This window comes from Scyliorhinus torazame, chromosome 6 (assembly GCF_047496885.1).
Source record: "Scyliorhinus torazame isolate Kashiwa2021f chromosome 6, sScyTor2.1, whole genome shotgun sequence".
Lineage (NCBI taxonomy): Eukaryota > Metazoa > Chordata > Chondrichthyes > Carcharhiniformes > Scyliorhinidae > Scyliorhinus > Scyliorhinus torazame.
In genome coordinates, this window is record NC_092712.1 from 144,085,808 (window position 1) to 144,102,455 (window position 16,648).

Below are 16,648 nucleotides of genomic sequence, written 5' to 3' on the forward strand. Positions count from 1 at the left end.
CTGTGATAATCAATGCTCATGTGTTGGAGAATTGCAAGGGACTCTGCGAACAGATTGAACTGAAGTATCTGACTTTAAAGAGAAATGCCGAGGCGTAAAGAAATGGACGGATCGTGCAGAGACCTTCTTGTTCAAAGAGACTGTCAGTCGAGAAGGATTTCAGTTCAAGGAAGAAGAACAAAAATGGACTATATTATTATATCTGTTTGCGTGTGTTGTTGTTTGAAATGAAAAAGTATATTTACTGTGTGCATTTCTTAAAGAATGGTGAAAAGGTGAAAAATGAAACCATCTTGAAGTTGATGGGGGTTTTTTTCTTGTGGGGGGAAAGTGTCATGTGAGAGTACCTTTAAGAAATGGGTGTTTAAGAAATGTACGTTTAAGAAATGGGTGTTTATTCGTGATGTCAGAGTGTGGGTGGAGCTGGGCTGTCTGTCAGCTTTTTACTTTTGTTTTAGGCTGTTTGCTGCAGGGTGTGTTTTAGTTTCGTTTTCAGTGTTGGAGCTGAAGCCAGACCATGCAGGTGTACTGTTGTTCTCTCTGCCTTCAAAAGACTATCTGTTGATCATTTGGTGAATTCAGAATTATAGATGTTTTCAGTAGTGACTTTAACCTGATGTGCTTCTGTTAAAGTTTTTGTTTTTAAGTCGTATGGATGTTAAAAGGAAAGCTTAAAGGATCACTTAGTGTTGTATTCTTTGGGGGTTGTATTTGAATTAATGGTTGCTAAGATGGTCACTGTATGTTTTAAAAAGGTTAACTTGAGTTCATAGAATAAACATTGTTTTGCTTTAAAAAAATACTTTTCCATTTCTGCTGTACCACACCTGTAGATTGGGCCGTGTGCTCCCCATACCACAATCTATTAAAAGTTGTGGGTCAGGTGAACTCCATGATACATTTTGGGGTTCTCTAAACCCTGGCCCATAACAGATGGGAGTCCTCGATCCGCATCCCGTCACACCTTGGAGCTCGAGTCCAGGGAACACGCCGACTTTCTGTCACAGCTGTCTCTAACACCCTCCACCATCCCAGAGAGTACTGAACAGCACCGACTGTTAGATCCGGTATCAGTGTGGCTAAGCGTGTTCTTAGACTCACTTCGCATACAAGACTGATCGCAACGTCTCGAGCGATCTGGTTAAATTGCGCGAGGCGTAACGGCTATCGGGAATTCTGGGATAGCCTTTCCTGGGATCTACTGGCCATATCGCGTCCCGATCCAGTGAGATTCAGCCAGTAGATTGCACCCATAGAGTTTAAGATGAAGAAGAAAAGGTGTGCTTAAGACAACTGTTGGACGGAGAATACAACAGAGAACCAGGCTGAATATAGAATGTTCAGAAGTGAAAAAGCAAATAAGAGAAGCAAAGAGAGCTAACATAAAAGTGAATCCCAATGTCACCGTTAGGTACATAAATAGTAAATGGATGGTAAAAGGAGGAGGGGAGCCCAATCAAATTAATAAATAGGGATTTATGCATGGAGGCAGGGGCATAGCTGAGGTATGAATTTAATATTTTGTATTTTCTTAACCAAGAAAGAAGATGTCACTAGCTTTCGGAGCGCTGCTCCTTCCTCAGGTGAATGAAGAGGTCTGTTCCAGAAACACATATATAGACAAATTCAAAGATGCCAAACAATGCTTGGAATGCGAGCATTAGCAGGTGATTAAATATTAACAGTATATTAATATTAACAGTATTTTTACATACCTTCATTCTGAAGCACACCAGTCCCAATATGACATCATTTTCAATTTCAAATCGTCCATCTTGACGTACCAAACTCTCAAACTCGTGTGCTAGACACACGTGCTGCAGCAAACACAACATAAATGGATGCTCAAATCCCACTTTTTGACACATCTTTTCTCGGCAAAAATAAATGATGCTGCCACAAAATGAATAAAATTGGGCAAATAGTCTTGGAACATCGTCACTGCTTATGTAATTTAAACATGAAAATATTTCTAAATAAGACAAACTACAGGACAGGCACAACAATCAAAATCAATGAGAGAATTTTATGACATTATTAGTTAACTTCCTTCTTGCGTAATACTGTATGTGCATTGATTCTTGGGACTGACAGCACAGAAAAGGGTTTTGAGACCCATAAAGCTTGGCAACATTTCTACCAGGTTGAGGAAAGGCGGGTGGAAAGTGGGTGATTTGTGTGTGGGAGAGGGGCCAGGAAGGAGGGAGGTCCAGCAGCCAGTGGACCTTAAGAGTAGGGCACCTGAAGACAGTAGGAGGCAGCTGATGCAGGTGTTTCGCATCCACCCAATCCCACCGAATGGTGGGATTTGAACCCCATTATCAGGGCCTCTGGATTACTAGTCCAGCAACAATACCATTATGTCACCACCTCCCCTGGACAAGTAAGAGTGGAACCAAGGAGGGGCATCAAGTCAAGCTGAACAATGGAGTAGGTGTGTTGAAATCTGCATCATAGTCACAGACAATATCGTTTGTGAGTGACTTTGGTGAAGCTTGGTTAAGTGTTATTGGATGGACAGAACTCACAAGAGGGCTGGATTCTCCGCCCTGCCGTGCCACATTTCAGGTTCAACCCGCCGGCAGGATGCTCCGTTACACCGGCTGGTCAATGGGGTTTCCCATTGTGGGGCAGCCCCATGTCATCAGAAACCCCCGGGCGCTGGCAAAACGGAGCATCCCGCCGGTGGAGAATCCAGCCCAAGATATTCAAGAAGATTTGTAAGAAAAAGTGATACAGACCTAGGGGGCTCCAACTTGCTAATTTGGTTGAGGAAAAGGAAGTTGAAGATGGCACAATAGTTAGTGATAATAAGGGTGTTGGGTGTGGGGTTTTATGAAGATGGGTGATTACAGCAGAGGGTGGGACATGAATACTGTTCGAGGGAGAAGATGCCATTTCCAATGTCCGTTTACATGGGGTCAGGAAAGTAACTTGGTTGATCATGTATCTGGTGGGAACATGATCAGGGGAACAGGACTAAGGTGAGTTTGGAGAGAGTAGTGGCACAGGTGATTTCAGAATTATGAAATTTGTCTGACTGAGTAGGAAAAAGAAAGAAAGCACAAGACAGAAATTAGCACCCGTTCTTAATATTTTGAATTATCCCACACTGGATGAAAACTAGCTCCATCAATTTAAGATGGGCGTCTGGTGCAATTGAACCTCAGAAAGAATGGCACAGAGGTATCAATTCATCGACGATAAATGATAACACTTAAAAAACATGTTGGCTAAGTGACAGTGTAGAACCAGATGGAGGGCGGATGCTTGAATTGGGTCAGGAGAAGTTGCGAGAAAGGAATAATAGAGGAATAATGGTCAGTAACATTGCCAGATAATATCATATACATTCTCATGGCTTCATGCCAATTTGCGAACAATCGATCAACTCTCTCTACTGATGAATCTATCTCTAATACTTCAGATGAAACTCTACATGGAGGAAGTACTGATGAATAAACAAAGGTACAGAATGTATTCTTCCAACTTCTTCCATAGGGCAGGAGATACAAGTCTGAGAACACGCACGAACAGATTCAAAAAGAGTATCTTCCCCGCTGTTACCAGACTCCTAAATGACCCTCTTATGGACTGATCTGATTAATAGTACTCTCCTGTATGCTTCACCCAATGCCGGTGTCCATGTATTTACATTGTGTACCTTGTGTTGCCCTATTACGTATTTTCTTTTCATGTATGTTTGCACGTCGAAAAATACTTTTCACTGTACCTCGATACACGTGACAATAAACAAATCCAAATCCAAATGGAAGTGAACTAGCAGAGACCTAAGTATCTAAACTACAAATGTTGACCTGGGTTAGATATTAAAATTAACGAATAATCTATTTGACTTCAACCTCAAAAATATGTCTATCACTGATGCATCTTTCAACAATTGCTTTGATAAGCATGATTACCATACAGCCCTAGTGAATATATGAAGACCTGAAAGGATAACTCAAGGAAGAGTAGAGGCTATTAAAGACCATAAAGATGAATTGTATGCGGAGGCGGAAAACCTGTGCATTTTTCTTAATTAATATTTTGCGCCTGTAAGGAAGGAGATGAAGCAGATATTGTGTTTAAAGAGAAAGACTGTGAAATATTAGATCGGATAAACAAAGTGAAAGAGGAAACATGAAGGTGTTTAACATCCTTGAAGGTGTATAAATCACCATGCCCAGAAGAAACACATTCAGGGCTGTTAAGAGATGCAAGAGAGGACTATCGTTTTCCAATCCTCCTTTGCTATAGAAATTGTGATAGAGTCGAAAGGACGTACCATTGTTTAGAAAAGGATAGGCTGAGTAGTTACAGGACATTTGGCTGAACTACGGGCATATTATTGGAAGGGCTTCCGACAGTATAAATCATCATTTGGCTCAGGGATCCAAAGGAAATTTTGATCTAAAATTTGTAAAGTGTTCAGAAGCAAAGGGTAACACATGTTTGTGTCATTGGGACTCTGTTTCTAGTGACATTTTGCCAGGTTCAAGACCTTGCTGTTCATAATAATAAGAAAGAATGGAATTTGTGTATCATTGTTCTCAACCACTCGTTATCCCAAAGTGCTCGACAGCCAATGTAATACCTTTGAAATGTAGTCACTGTTGCAGCATGCGAAATATAGCAGCCAACTTGTACCTAGCAAGCTCTCACAAACAGCAATTTGATAAATTCCGGATAATATTTTTTGTTTTGCTGAATGAAGAAAGATAAATATTTATCTGGATGCTGGGAAAACACACCCGCTCTGCCTCAAAATAGTGCTATGGAATTTTTTTATCCCCCAAGAGGACAGACAATTTAACGTCCCATCCAAAAGACTACACCTCTAGCAGGCCAGCACACACATGAAATAAAGTTTCAGAGTTAAGTGTATGGGACATGATTAAGAGGTTTGCAGAAAATAAGAAGAATTGGAGTACAATTGATAGTTGGGAATGAAATATGGACTGCAGGAAGATAAATGGGTTGGTCAGATAATAAGCAAATGGAACACAATCTGGAAAAGCAAAGGTAAGGCATTTTGGAGGACAAAAAAGGCAAGGAATATGCAATAAATGATAGGAAACTGTAGTATAGAGAAACCGAAACCCTGGAGTGTATGACTGCATAGCAGGTGGCACAACGGCCCAGTGGCTAGCACTGTTGTCTCACAGCACCAGGTATCGGGTTCAAGTCTAGCCTTGTGTGACTGTGTGGCGTTTGCATGTTCTCCCCTTAGTGTCCAAATGTGTGCAGGTTAGGTGGGGTTACGGGGATAGAACATAGAATAAAGAACATTATAGTGTAGAAGGAGGCCATTCGGCCCATCGAGTCTGCATCGACCCACTTAAGCCCTCACTTCCAACCTATCCCCGTAACCCAATAACCCTTCTAATCCTTTTGGACACTAAGGGCAATTTAGCATGGCCAATCCACCTAAACTGCACGTCTTTGGACTGTGGGAGGAAACCAGAGCACCCGGAGGAAACCCACGCAGACACGGGGAGAACATGCAGACACCGCACAGACAGTGACCCAGCGGGGAATCAAACCTGGGACCGTGGCACTGTGAAGCTACAGGCTAGCCACTGTGCTACCGTGTTGCCCACAAGGGAGTGGTTAGTGGGCCTAGGTAGGGTGCTCTTTTGGAGGGTCATTGCAGACTCGATGGGCTGAATGCCCTCTTCTGCACTCTTGGGATTCTATTCTATATATCCCTTATGGTAACAGGAAAGAATTGTATAAAACATTTGTTAGACTGCACCTAGAGTACTGCATACATTTTTGGTCACCAGGGGCGGGATTCTCTGCCAGCGGGATTCTCTGATTTGCCGGGGAGTTTCCCGAGGGCGTGGGGTTGCCCCACAATGGGAAACCCCATTGACCAGCCGGCGTAACGGAGAATCGCGCCGGCGGGTTGTGACAGAAATGTGGCGCAGTGAGGCGGAGAATCCAGCTCCCTATCGCAGAAAGAATGTGATTGCACTAGAGAGGGTCTAGAGCAGAGTTTTTCAAACTTATTTTCCCAGGACCCTCTTTTACCAACCGGTGGACATTCGGGACCCATGCTGGCTGACGTTTGCGACCCATGTCGGCTGACCTTCGCGACACACCATTATTGCTTATCTTTAATGCGGCAGGTGAGCCTGCCTGGTCCCGACGATCTCGCTTGCTTCGTCATTCAATGTTACATTTCTGTGAAGGAAGTCAGCTGACAATTTAAGTTCTTGCTGCATCCTTTGAAAAAAAGCAGGAGGTTTGTCCTCGAACCCGCCATGCTTTATTCTTCAAATGCCTTTGAAGATTTTAGGGTTTTGAACTTTCATTTGCCTGTACTTCCCTGCGTATAACTCACATGGGTTTTGCAGCCTGATTTGCATTGGCTTAATTAAAGCCATACCTCAAGAAATCATCTTTCTACTGCTCCCGATTTCAGTTTCTTCTTAATTGTTTGTTCACTCGAGGCCCTGAAGCTGTGGATACAGCTCACAGCAGCACTGCTTTGGTCCTGCCGTGGACTCTCCTGTGAAGCTCTCTCCATCAGATTCAGTTGTGAGATCCTGGCCTGTTTGTGTCTCTGGCCCTCTCTTCCTTATTACAAAATAATCCATCTTCAGTTCTTAGCACAGTCCTGTTGCTTGTTTGCTGGCAGCTACAAAATGGAGGAATTTCTCCTCCATGATTTATCATCCAAATCATGGTTGTGCAGGGCGCGTAGCGTCAGTGTATGTGCTGGGTACGTGACCTTCTGTCTGCCATTGCCTCTGGTGGAAAGAGACGATCGTTCATATTTAAAGGCTGGCCATGTCCGGCCTGCTTTTTTTTAAACTTTGAAACTTTATTTCCAATACTTGAATTTTCCAAGTTTATGACTCTTTACTACTAAATATTAAAACAATTTCAATTGAACAAGTGCATTCTTACATTTACACACAAGCTTTGTTTTAAATATATTCCCATTCCTTTAGAAATTTAAACAAGTATAGAAAAAAGTACAATCTTGTTTTTACTTTACAAACTATAACTTGTCAAACACATACAATGTCACAATATTTCTTACTGCTTCCACTGCATTGAACTCTCCAAACATCGAAGTCATCTCTTTCTCCATTCTCACTAAAATGTACTGAATTTCTGGTTTCCAGAGAGTAGGGACACAAAGTGATGATTGATGATTCCAATGTTGACATGTGTCAGCTCTATTGACTGGCCTCGTTTGATCAGTATTCCTTGCTGGCAAACCTGGTCTAGCAGGCAGCCCAGCCTTGCGCTGCCCGCCCCCTCAAACACCACAACAAATCGACAGCTGCCCGTGGCCAGCATTCTTAAAAGCCAGTCACGGCTGTTGGGGACTTCTTCCCACCATTGGGAACACCACAACAAATCACACCACGATCCTCCTGACAACCGCACCCCCAGCCCCCCCAACCCGCGAGTCTCGACCCTGAGTTTAAAAGACCCTGGTCTAGAGGGCAAATACATGAATATTTTAAGGAATGGAGCAATTTAGCTATGGGGAAATATTGAATAAGCTGGGGTTGTTTCCTGCAGAATAGAGAAAGCTGATGGGAGATTTGATTGAGATTTATTAAATTATGAGGGGCTAGATAGAGTGGTTAGTTTCATAAATGCATTAATCATGGAAGATGGTTCATCTTCTAGGACTGAGAACATTCTGGAAGAATTTGTATTTTTTAAAAGACAGTAGTGTCCCTCAAAGGTTTAATGCAAGCACTCGGGTTTCTGCTGTTCCTAGAAAAGACAAGATTTTACAAGAAAAGGTAATTATGCAGTTTTAAAGAAGCTGGAAACCACATGGTGGCTTATGGCTTTGAGAAAAAAAACATGCTTTGGAAAACTGTGTTTAAAGGTTGGCTGGCTGTTTTGCTCTTGGGCGAGGGCAGGGAGACATAAAGGATCAACTGCTAGGGATATTAGAAGCCAACTGCTCCCGAAGCACCAGATCCATATGAAAGCAAAAAATGAAAGGAAGTTGCTCAAATGTCACTCTGCATTCTTAAATGACTGGTTGCAAATTTTCCATGAAGTCTGCCTGAATGGTAGTGGAAGAGACCAACCATATAACTGTACTTTCATATTTCTTTTTGTTTTGACACCCTTGGCAAGTGCGTGGTCAATTCCAAACCCACTTGTCCTGGAGTCACAACTGAATTAACCAATAATTCTTATTATAATACCAAAGTCTCTGGCTCTTGGCTGCCCAATAATTACAGTCACCAGGTTTATAAGTTTAACCACAATTATTGTTTATTTATAACAAGAACTATAATGAATGATGCAGTAAATGCAACTGGTTGACTATCAATCTATTCCGAACTACCCTCTTTAACTTGCTCCCCCACCATGCACATATACACACACAAGAAAGACAACTCAGAGGGGTAGAAAGGGGTAAAAAATAATAAGTACACCTTCCTGCACAGCAAGCTTGCAGGTTCTGGTCTTTGTTTTTCAGCCTGTAATGGGTTCTTTGCAAGTTGAGGAATACAGCACTCACAGCAGGCTTTCCTGGAGTGACACCTTCATTCTCTTCAAACGTTGCTTTCACTGTGTTGTTTGTATTCAGGCCTCTGTATTCAGATCTTCAGTTATACAGCACTTACAACAGGCTTTCTGGAGAGAGATGGCACTAACAGGCTTTCTGGAGCGAGATGGCACTAACAGACTTTCTGGAGAGAGGTGGCACGAACAGGCTTTCTGGAGTGGGATGGCACTCAACGGCTTTCTGGAGAGAGAGAGATAGCACCCACAGGCTTTCTGGAGAGAGATGGCACTCACTGTAGTCTTTCTGGAGGGAGATTCGAAGGAGACAAAAGTAGCAGGGCCTTGCTTGGTGCTGCCGGGATCAAAACCAAAACGCCTTCGGGCTCTGAAAAGCATTCCACTGGGATATAATCCAATCACCATCTGTTACCAGCCAGAGTATGGCCTTTTAGGCCAATTATTTCTGCAACATGTCCAACATGCCCTATATCTCAGTCTCTAACTGAGCCCGTCTCTGTGGTTTTAGTCAAGACTTTATTGGTTCAGAGCTTCTTATGTCTACATAATGATTAGTTAATGGAGTGGCCCTGGTGTTTCCCCACAACTCAATATCTTTATTAGATCATCTCTCTGTTCTTCTTTTGTTCACAAGTTTGCATCTTTGGTTTTGGAACTCTCTCTGATCTCTTCAAACAGTGCCTTGTTTTAACTCTTGTCTACAACGCGCTTTCCTTTATTAGGTTTCTGACTGTCTATATTAGAAAGGATCCCCTGAATTGTTTCTTCTGCTTTCCTTTCTCTTTCTGTCTCATACAATGCAGCCAGTCTTTTCTGATTGTCCAATGAATGTTTATTCAAGTTTGAGGATCGTCTACAACCAAACTACATGTGGTATTGTCAATGCTGAGAGAAATATTGGGTTCACTTTTAATTAATAAACACTCTTCAACCCTTCCAGCTTTCCATTCTATCTTTCCCTGCACATGGTTACTTTCAGAATCAGGGAATGGCGCATTTTTGGCTCCATGAACTTTCTGGTTTTTGTTAACAGATGCAGTGGCAGAATCACTTCAAGGTCATCCATCCACCTTCCCCTTAATTTTCAAAAGTAATCAATTACTGATTATTTCATCTTCTTTGCTGTTTTCTTCTTTTACCTTAAAGAGGCACTGTGCCTCTTGAAAAGTGAGGGTTAATCAGCTGTTCACTTGGTGTCATTTCACAGTCCTTACATCCTCATCCTGAATAACTGATGCCGTGCTATCATGTATGTTGTCCTTCAAAGCAGGCATGCTCTGGGAAATATTTGTACTTATAGTGAATGGCAATGAGCTTACTGCAAGAGGCTGTAACAAATTAATTTTAGAAACTCCGAGTCACTTTCTTCTTCCAATTTGCAGTCTTCATTCCTGGCTTTGGAAGAGTTACTTGCCACTTTTGCAAGATCAGTTGTTGACAGGTCTATTCGGTAACAGCTTCACAATCAGAACCAAAATTGGATTCAGAACCCTTGTCTGCCTCACCATCACTGTTATTACTTTTAGATTCGGATTTCTTATGGTCACCGTAGGTCTTGGAGTCCTCAGAACCCTGGTTCTTTTCTAGGTTTTACCTTTGCAAAATCTCAGTGTAATCATTCCTTCGAAATAATTTGATCAGTAGCAACAGAATCAAATTCACTACTGTCATGATATTCAGGTAAACATCATGGTACAAACATACATACTGATGGACAGATCAACGGACCAATCAACACACACACAACACCACAGCTAATCACAGGCAAGAGCATACACAGTACAAAACAGGAACACAACACTTCCCGGGCATTCCAGCAGGAGACAGCTCAGGGCACGGAGCTCACAGCAAGCCCCTCAGACATCCACCATGTGCTGAGTGCCTCGCCAAGATAGTATTAGGAATAGGTCCACAGATTCTAGGGTTATGATCGAACTTCAGTAACCAGTTTACGACTGTAAATAAATGTTAGTAATAAAATTGAGTTGTACCATTCGCAACCGTGTTGATTAGTCTGTGTAGCAGAGTACCCAACACATCAACTACCATTGTCATTTGATGTGTGATTAATGTCTGTCAACGTTTCTGTCTTTGAGTCATTTAATGCCCAATGAGTTTTCCGAATTCCCACATACCTACCATTGGCATCTCATGTGCTATCTGCTGTACATCCCTCGGACTCTCTCTAATCCTGGGTGAAGCTATAACCTTCACTCCTGTCAAGTCATTCCTCAAACCTATGTCTACTAAATGGGAGTTTCTTAACCACTCCGACTCACCACTGGACCTGACACTAAATCACAATCCAATTGTACACAATGGAACTGCAATATAACCTCCACCTATCCACCTGTTGTATAGAACCTTGGTAAAACCGCACTTGGAATATGTTCTGGTCGACACATTACCAGAAGAATGTGAAGGCTTTGGAGAGGGTAGGTTTACCAGGATGTTGCCTGGTCTGGAGGGTTTTAGCTATGTGGAGAAGCTGAATAGACTCGGCCTGTTTTCATTCGAAAGACGGAGGTTGAGGGGTGACCTGATAGAGATCGACAAGGTTATGAGGGGCATGGATAGAATGGCTGGGCAGGCACTCTTTCTCAGGGTAGAAGGGTCAGTTACCAGGGGGCATAGGTTTAAGGCCCGTGGGGCAAAGTTTAGAGGAGATTTGCAAGGCAGGCTTTTTTACACAGAGGGTGCTGAGTGCCTGGAACACGCTGCCAGGAGAGGTTGTGGAAGCAGATACATTAACGGCATTCAAAAGGCATCTTGACAAACACATGGATAGGATGGGTATTGAGGGATACGGCACAAGGAAGTGCTGAGGGTTTTGGCAAAGGTTGGTATCATGACCGGTACAGGCTTGGAGGGCCGAAAGGCCTGTACCTGAGCTGTATTGTTCTTTGTTCATTGTTATCCCATTCACTAATACCTTGGCTTTCATTGAGCTCTCCAGAGGGAAAACAAAATCGTATCCCAGTTAGCGAGTTTGAGTAGCATCTGTAAACTTAAAACTAATTATGGGTTTAGCTACAACAGTTGATGAAAATTGGGTGATCTTCCCCTCAGACAGAAGCCCTGAATATCTCTCCTCTACCTCATTCCTCACACCTGCTCCCACTGCAGTGTTGACCTCAGATCCCTTAAGTCCAGTTAAAGTTACAATCTGCCCTGTAGTATTCTCCACTTGTGTTCCGTTTTCGGAATCCTTGTGAATTCCCGCAAGTCCCATGGGCTTTCCTTGGAACTTCCAATATGCTGACTGAACGCTTCCCACTGTGTTACAAATGTAACATCTAGGCTTGTGAGTCTCACATCCACCCTCAATAACTTCTTTCCTGGTGTGGGGAGGAGATTTCGGGGCATTCCCAGCTATCCATCCTTTACCTTGGCCACCTGCCTTCCTTTCACTCCCCCACTCCCAATCCTTTTCAAAATTATGGGGGTGAAAAAACAAAGATTTAAATTTATGGATGAGCTCATAATCATCAGCCATTATTGCTGCTTGCCCAGCAGTTTGTACCCTCTGGTCTTCAACATGGGTCCTTATCATAGAAGGTTGGCAATTCTTAAATTCCTCTAAGAGAATGACCTCTCTCAGAGCCTCATGGGCAGCTGCAACTCCCAATTCCCATACCTAATGACCTCTCTCAGAGCCTCATGGGCAGTACAACTCCCAATATTCATACCTATTGACCTCTCTCAGAGCCTCATAGGCAGCTGCAACTCCCAATTCTCATACCTATTGACCTCTCTCAGAGTCTCATAGGCAGCTGCAACTCCCAATTCTCATACCTATTGACCTCTCTCAGAGCCTCATAGGCAGCTGCAACTCCCAATTCTCATACCTATTGACCTCTCTCAGAGTCTCATGGGCAGCTGCAACTCCCAATTCTCATACCTATTGACCTCTCTCAGAGTCTCATAGGCAGCTGCAACTCCCAATTCCCATACCTAATGACCTCTCTCAGAGTCTCATAGGCAGCTGCAACTCCCAATTCTCATACCTATTGCCCTCTCTCAGAGTCTCATAGGCAGCTACAACTCCCAATTCTCATACCTATTGACCTCTCTCAGAGCCTCATAGGCAGCTACAACTCCCAATTCTCATACCTACTGACCTCTCTCAGAGCCTCATAGGCAGTGCAACTCCCAATTCTCATACCTATTGACCTCTCTCAGAGCCTCATAGGCAGCTACAACTCCCAATTCTCATACCTATTGACCTCTCTCAGAGCCTCATGGGCAGTGCAACTCCCAATACTCATACCTATTGACCTCTCTCAGAGCCTCATAGGCAGTGCAACTCCCAATTCTCATACCTATTGACCTCTCTCAGAGCCTCATAGGCAGCTACAACTCCCAATTCTCATACCTATTGCCCTCTCTCAGAGTCTCATAGGCAGCTACAACTCCCAATTCTCATACCTATTGACCTCTCTCAGAGCCTCATAGGCAGCTACAACTCCCAATTCTCATACCTACTGACCTCTCTCAGAGCCTCATAGGCAGTGCAACTCCCAATTCTCATACCTATTGACCTCTCTCAGAGCCTCATAGGCAGCTACAACTCCCAATTCTCATACCTATTGCCCTCTCTCAGAGCCTCATAGGCAGTGCAACTCCCAATTCTCATACCTATTGACCTCTCTCAGAGCCTCATAGGCAGCTACAACTCCCAATTCTCATACCTATTGACCTCTCTCAGAGTCTCATAGGCAGTGCAACTCCCAATACTCATACCTATTGACCTCTCTCAGAGCCTCATAGGCAGCTACAACTCCCAATTCTCATACCTATTGACCTCTCTCAGAGTCTCATAGGCAGTGCAACTCCCAATACTCATACCTATTGACCTCTCTCAGAGCCTCATAGGCAGTGCAACTCCCAATTCTCATACCTATTGACCTCTCTCAGAGCCTCATAGGCAGTGCAACTCCCAATTCTCATACCTATTGACCTCTCTCAGAGTCTCATAGGCAGCTGCAACTCCCAATTCTCATACCTATTGACCTCTCTCAGAGTCTCATAGGCAGCTGCAACTCCCAATATTCATACCTACTGACCTCTCTCAGAGTCTCATAGGCAGCTGCAACTCCCAATTCCCATACCTATTGACCTCTCTCAGAGCCTGATAGGCAGCTGCAACTCCCAATTCTCATACCTATTGACCTCTCTCAGAGCCTCATAGACACCTGCAACTCCCAATTCTCATACCTATTGACCTCTCTCAGAGCCTGATAGGCAGCTGCAACTCCCAATACTCATACCTATTGACCTCTCTCAGAGCCTGATAGGCAGCTGCAACTCCCAATTCTCATACCTACTGACCTCTCTCAGAGTCTCATAGGCAGCTGCAACTCCCAATACTCATACCTATTGACCTCTCTCAGAGCCTCATAGGCAGCTGCAACTCCCAATACTCATACCTACTGACCTCTCTCAGAGCCTCATAGGCAGCTGCAACTCCCAATTCTCATACCTATTGACCTCTCTCAGAGTCTCATGGGCAGCTGCAACTCCCAATACTCATACCTACTGACCTCTCTCAGAGCCTCATAGGCAGCTGCAACTCCCAATACTCATACCTATTGACCTCTCTCAGAGCCTCATAGGCAGTGCAACTCCCAATATTCATACCTATTGACCTCTCTCAGAGCCTCATAGGCAGCTGCAACTCCCAATATTCATACCTATTGACCTCTCTCAGAGCCTCATAGGCAGCTGCAACTCCCAATACTCATACCTACTGACCTCTCTCAGAGCCTCATAGGCAGCTGCAACTCCCAATACTCATACCTATTGTCCTCTCTCAGAGCCTCATAGGCAGTGCAACTCCCAATATTCATACCTATTGACCTCTCTCAGAGCCTCATAGGCAGCTGCAACTCCCAATTCTCATACCTATTGACCTCTCTCAGAGTCTCATAGGCAGCTGCAACTCCCAATACTCATACCTACTGACCTCTCTCAGAGCCTCATAGGCAGCTGCAACTCCCAATACTCATACCTATTGTCCTCTCTCAGAGCCTCATAGGCAGTGCAACTCCCAATACTCATACCCATTGACCTCTCTCAGAGCCTCATGGGCAGTGCAACTCCCAATATTCATACCTATTGACCTCTCTCAGAGCCTCATAGGCAGCTGCAACTCCCAATTCTCAGACCTATTGACCTCTCTCAGAGCCTCATACGCAGCTGCAACTCCCAATTCTCATACCTATTGACCTCTCTCAGAGCCTCATAGGCAGCTGCAACTCCCAATATTCATACCTACTGACCTCTCTCAGAGCCTCATAGGCAGCTGCAACTCCCAATTCTCATACCTATTGACCTCTCTCAGAGCCTCATAGGCACCTGCAACTCCCAATTCTCATACCTATTGTCCTCTCTCAGAGCCTCATAGGCAGCTGCAACTCCCAATTCTCATACCTACTGACCTCTCTCAGAGCCTCATAGGCACCTGCAACTCCCAATTCTCATACCTATTGACCTCTCTCAGAGCCTCATAGGCAGCTGCAACTCCCAATACTCATACCTACTGACCTCTCTCAGAGCCTCATAGGCACCTGCAACTCCCAATACTCATACCTATTGACCTCTCTCAGAGCCTCATAGGCAGCTGCAACTCCCAATTCTCATACCTATTGACCTCTCTCAGAGCCTCATAGGCACCTGCAACTCCCAATTCTCATACCTATTGTCCTCTCTCAGAGCCTCATAGGCAGCTGCAACTCCCAATTCTCATACCTACTGACCTCTCTCAGAGCCTCATAGGCACCTGCAACTCCCAATTCTCATACCTATTGACCTCTCTCAGAGCCTCATAGGCAGCTGCAACTCCCAATACTCATACCTACTGACCTCTCTCAGAGCCTCATAGGCACCTGCAACTCCCAATACTCATACCTATTGACCTCTCTCAGAGCCTCATAGGCAGCTGCAACTCCCAATACTCATACCTATTGACCTCTCTCAGAGCCTCATAGGCAGCTGCAACTCCCAATACTCATACCTATTGACCTCTCTCAGAGCCTCATAGGCAGCTGCAACTCCCAATACTCATACCTATTGACCTCTCTCAGAGCCTCATAGGCAGCTGCAACTCCCAATACTCATACCTATTGACCTCTCTCAGAGCCTCATAGGCAGCTGCAACTCCCAATTCTCATACCTATTGACCTCTCTCAGAGCCTCATAGGCAGCTGCAACTCCCAATACTCATACCTATTGACCTCTCTCAGAGTCTCATAGGCAGTGCAACTCCCAATTCTCATACCTATTGTCCTCTCTCAGAGTCTCATAGGCAGTGTAACTCCCAATACTCAGACCTATTGACCTCTCTCAGAGTCTCATAGGCAGTGCAACTCCCAATTCTCATACCTATTGCCCTCTCTCAGAGCCTCATGGGCAGTGCAACTCCCAATTCTCATACCTATTGTCCTCTCTCAGAGTCTCATGGCCAGTACAACTCCCAATACTCATACCTATTGACCTCTCTCAGAGTCTCATAGGCAGTGCAACTCCCAATTCTCATACCTATTGACCTCTCTCAGAGTCTCATAGGCAGCTGCAACTCCCAATTCTCATACCTATTGACCTCTCTCAGAGCCTCATGGGCAGTGCAACTCCCAATACTCATACCTATTGACCTCTCTCAGAGTCTCATAGGCAGCTGCAACTCTCAATTCTCATACCTACTGACCTCTCTCAGAGCCTCATGGGCAGCTGCAACTCCCAATACTCATACCTATTGACCTCTCTCAGAGTCTCATAGGCAGCTGCAACTCCCAATTCTCATACCTATTGACCTCTCCCAGAGTCTCATAGGCAGCTGCAACTCCCAATTCTCATACCTATTGACCTCTCTCAGAGTCTCATAGGCAGCTGCAACACCCAATTCTCATACCTATTGACCTCTCTCAGAGCCTCATAGGCAGTGCAACTCCCAATACTCATACCTATTGACCTCTCTCAGAGCCTCATAGGCAGCTGCAACTCCCAATTCTCATACCTATTGACCTCTCTCAGAGTCTCATAGGCAGCTGCAACTCCCAATTCTCATACCTATTGACCTCTCTCAGAGCCTCATAGGCAGTGCAACTCCCAATACTCAGACCTATTGACCTCT

The 16,648-nt window shown here is 44.3% G+C and overlaps 1 protein-coding gene across 2 annotated transcripts in view; it reads right to left on the reverse strand.

Annotated features, from left to right (window-relative positions):
• The window catches only part of LOC140425049 (aromatic-L-amino-acid decarboxylase-like), a 273,377-nt gene that overhangs the window by 12,436 nt on the left and 244,293 nt on the right, over nucleotides 1-16,648 (reverse strand). For both annotated transcript variants that reach the window (XM_072508855.1, XM_072508854.1), the window contains one exon: nucleotides 1,716-1,817. In XM_072508855.1, the coding sequence (XP_072364956.1) occupies nucleotides 1,716-1,817 (102 nt within the window). The remainder of the gene's footprint in view (nucleotides 1-1,715; nucleotides 1,818-16,648) is intronic.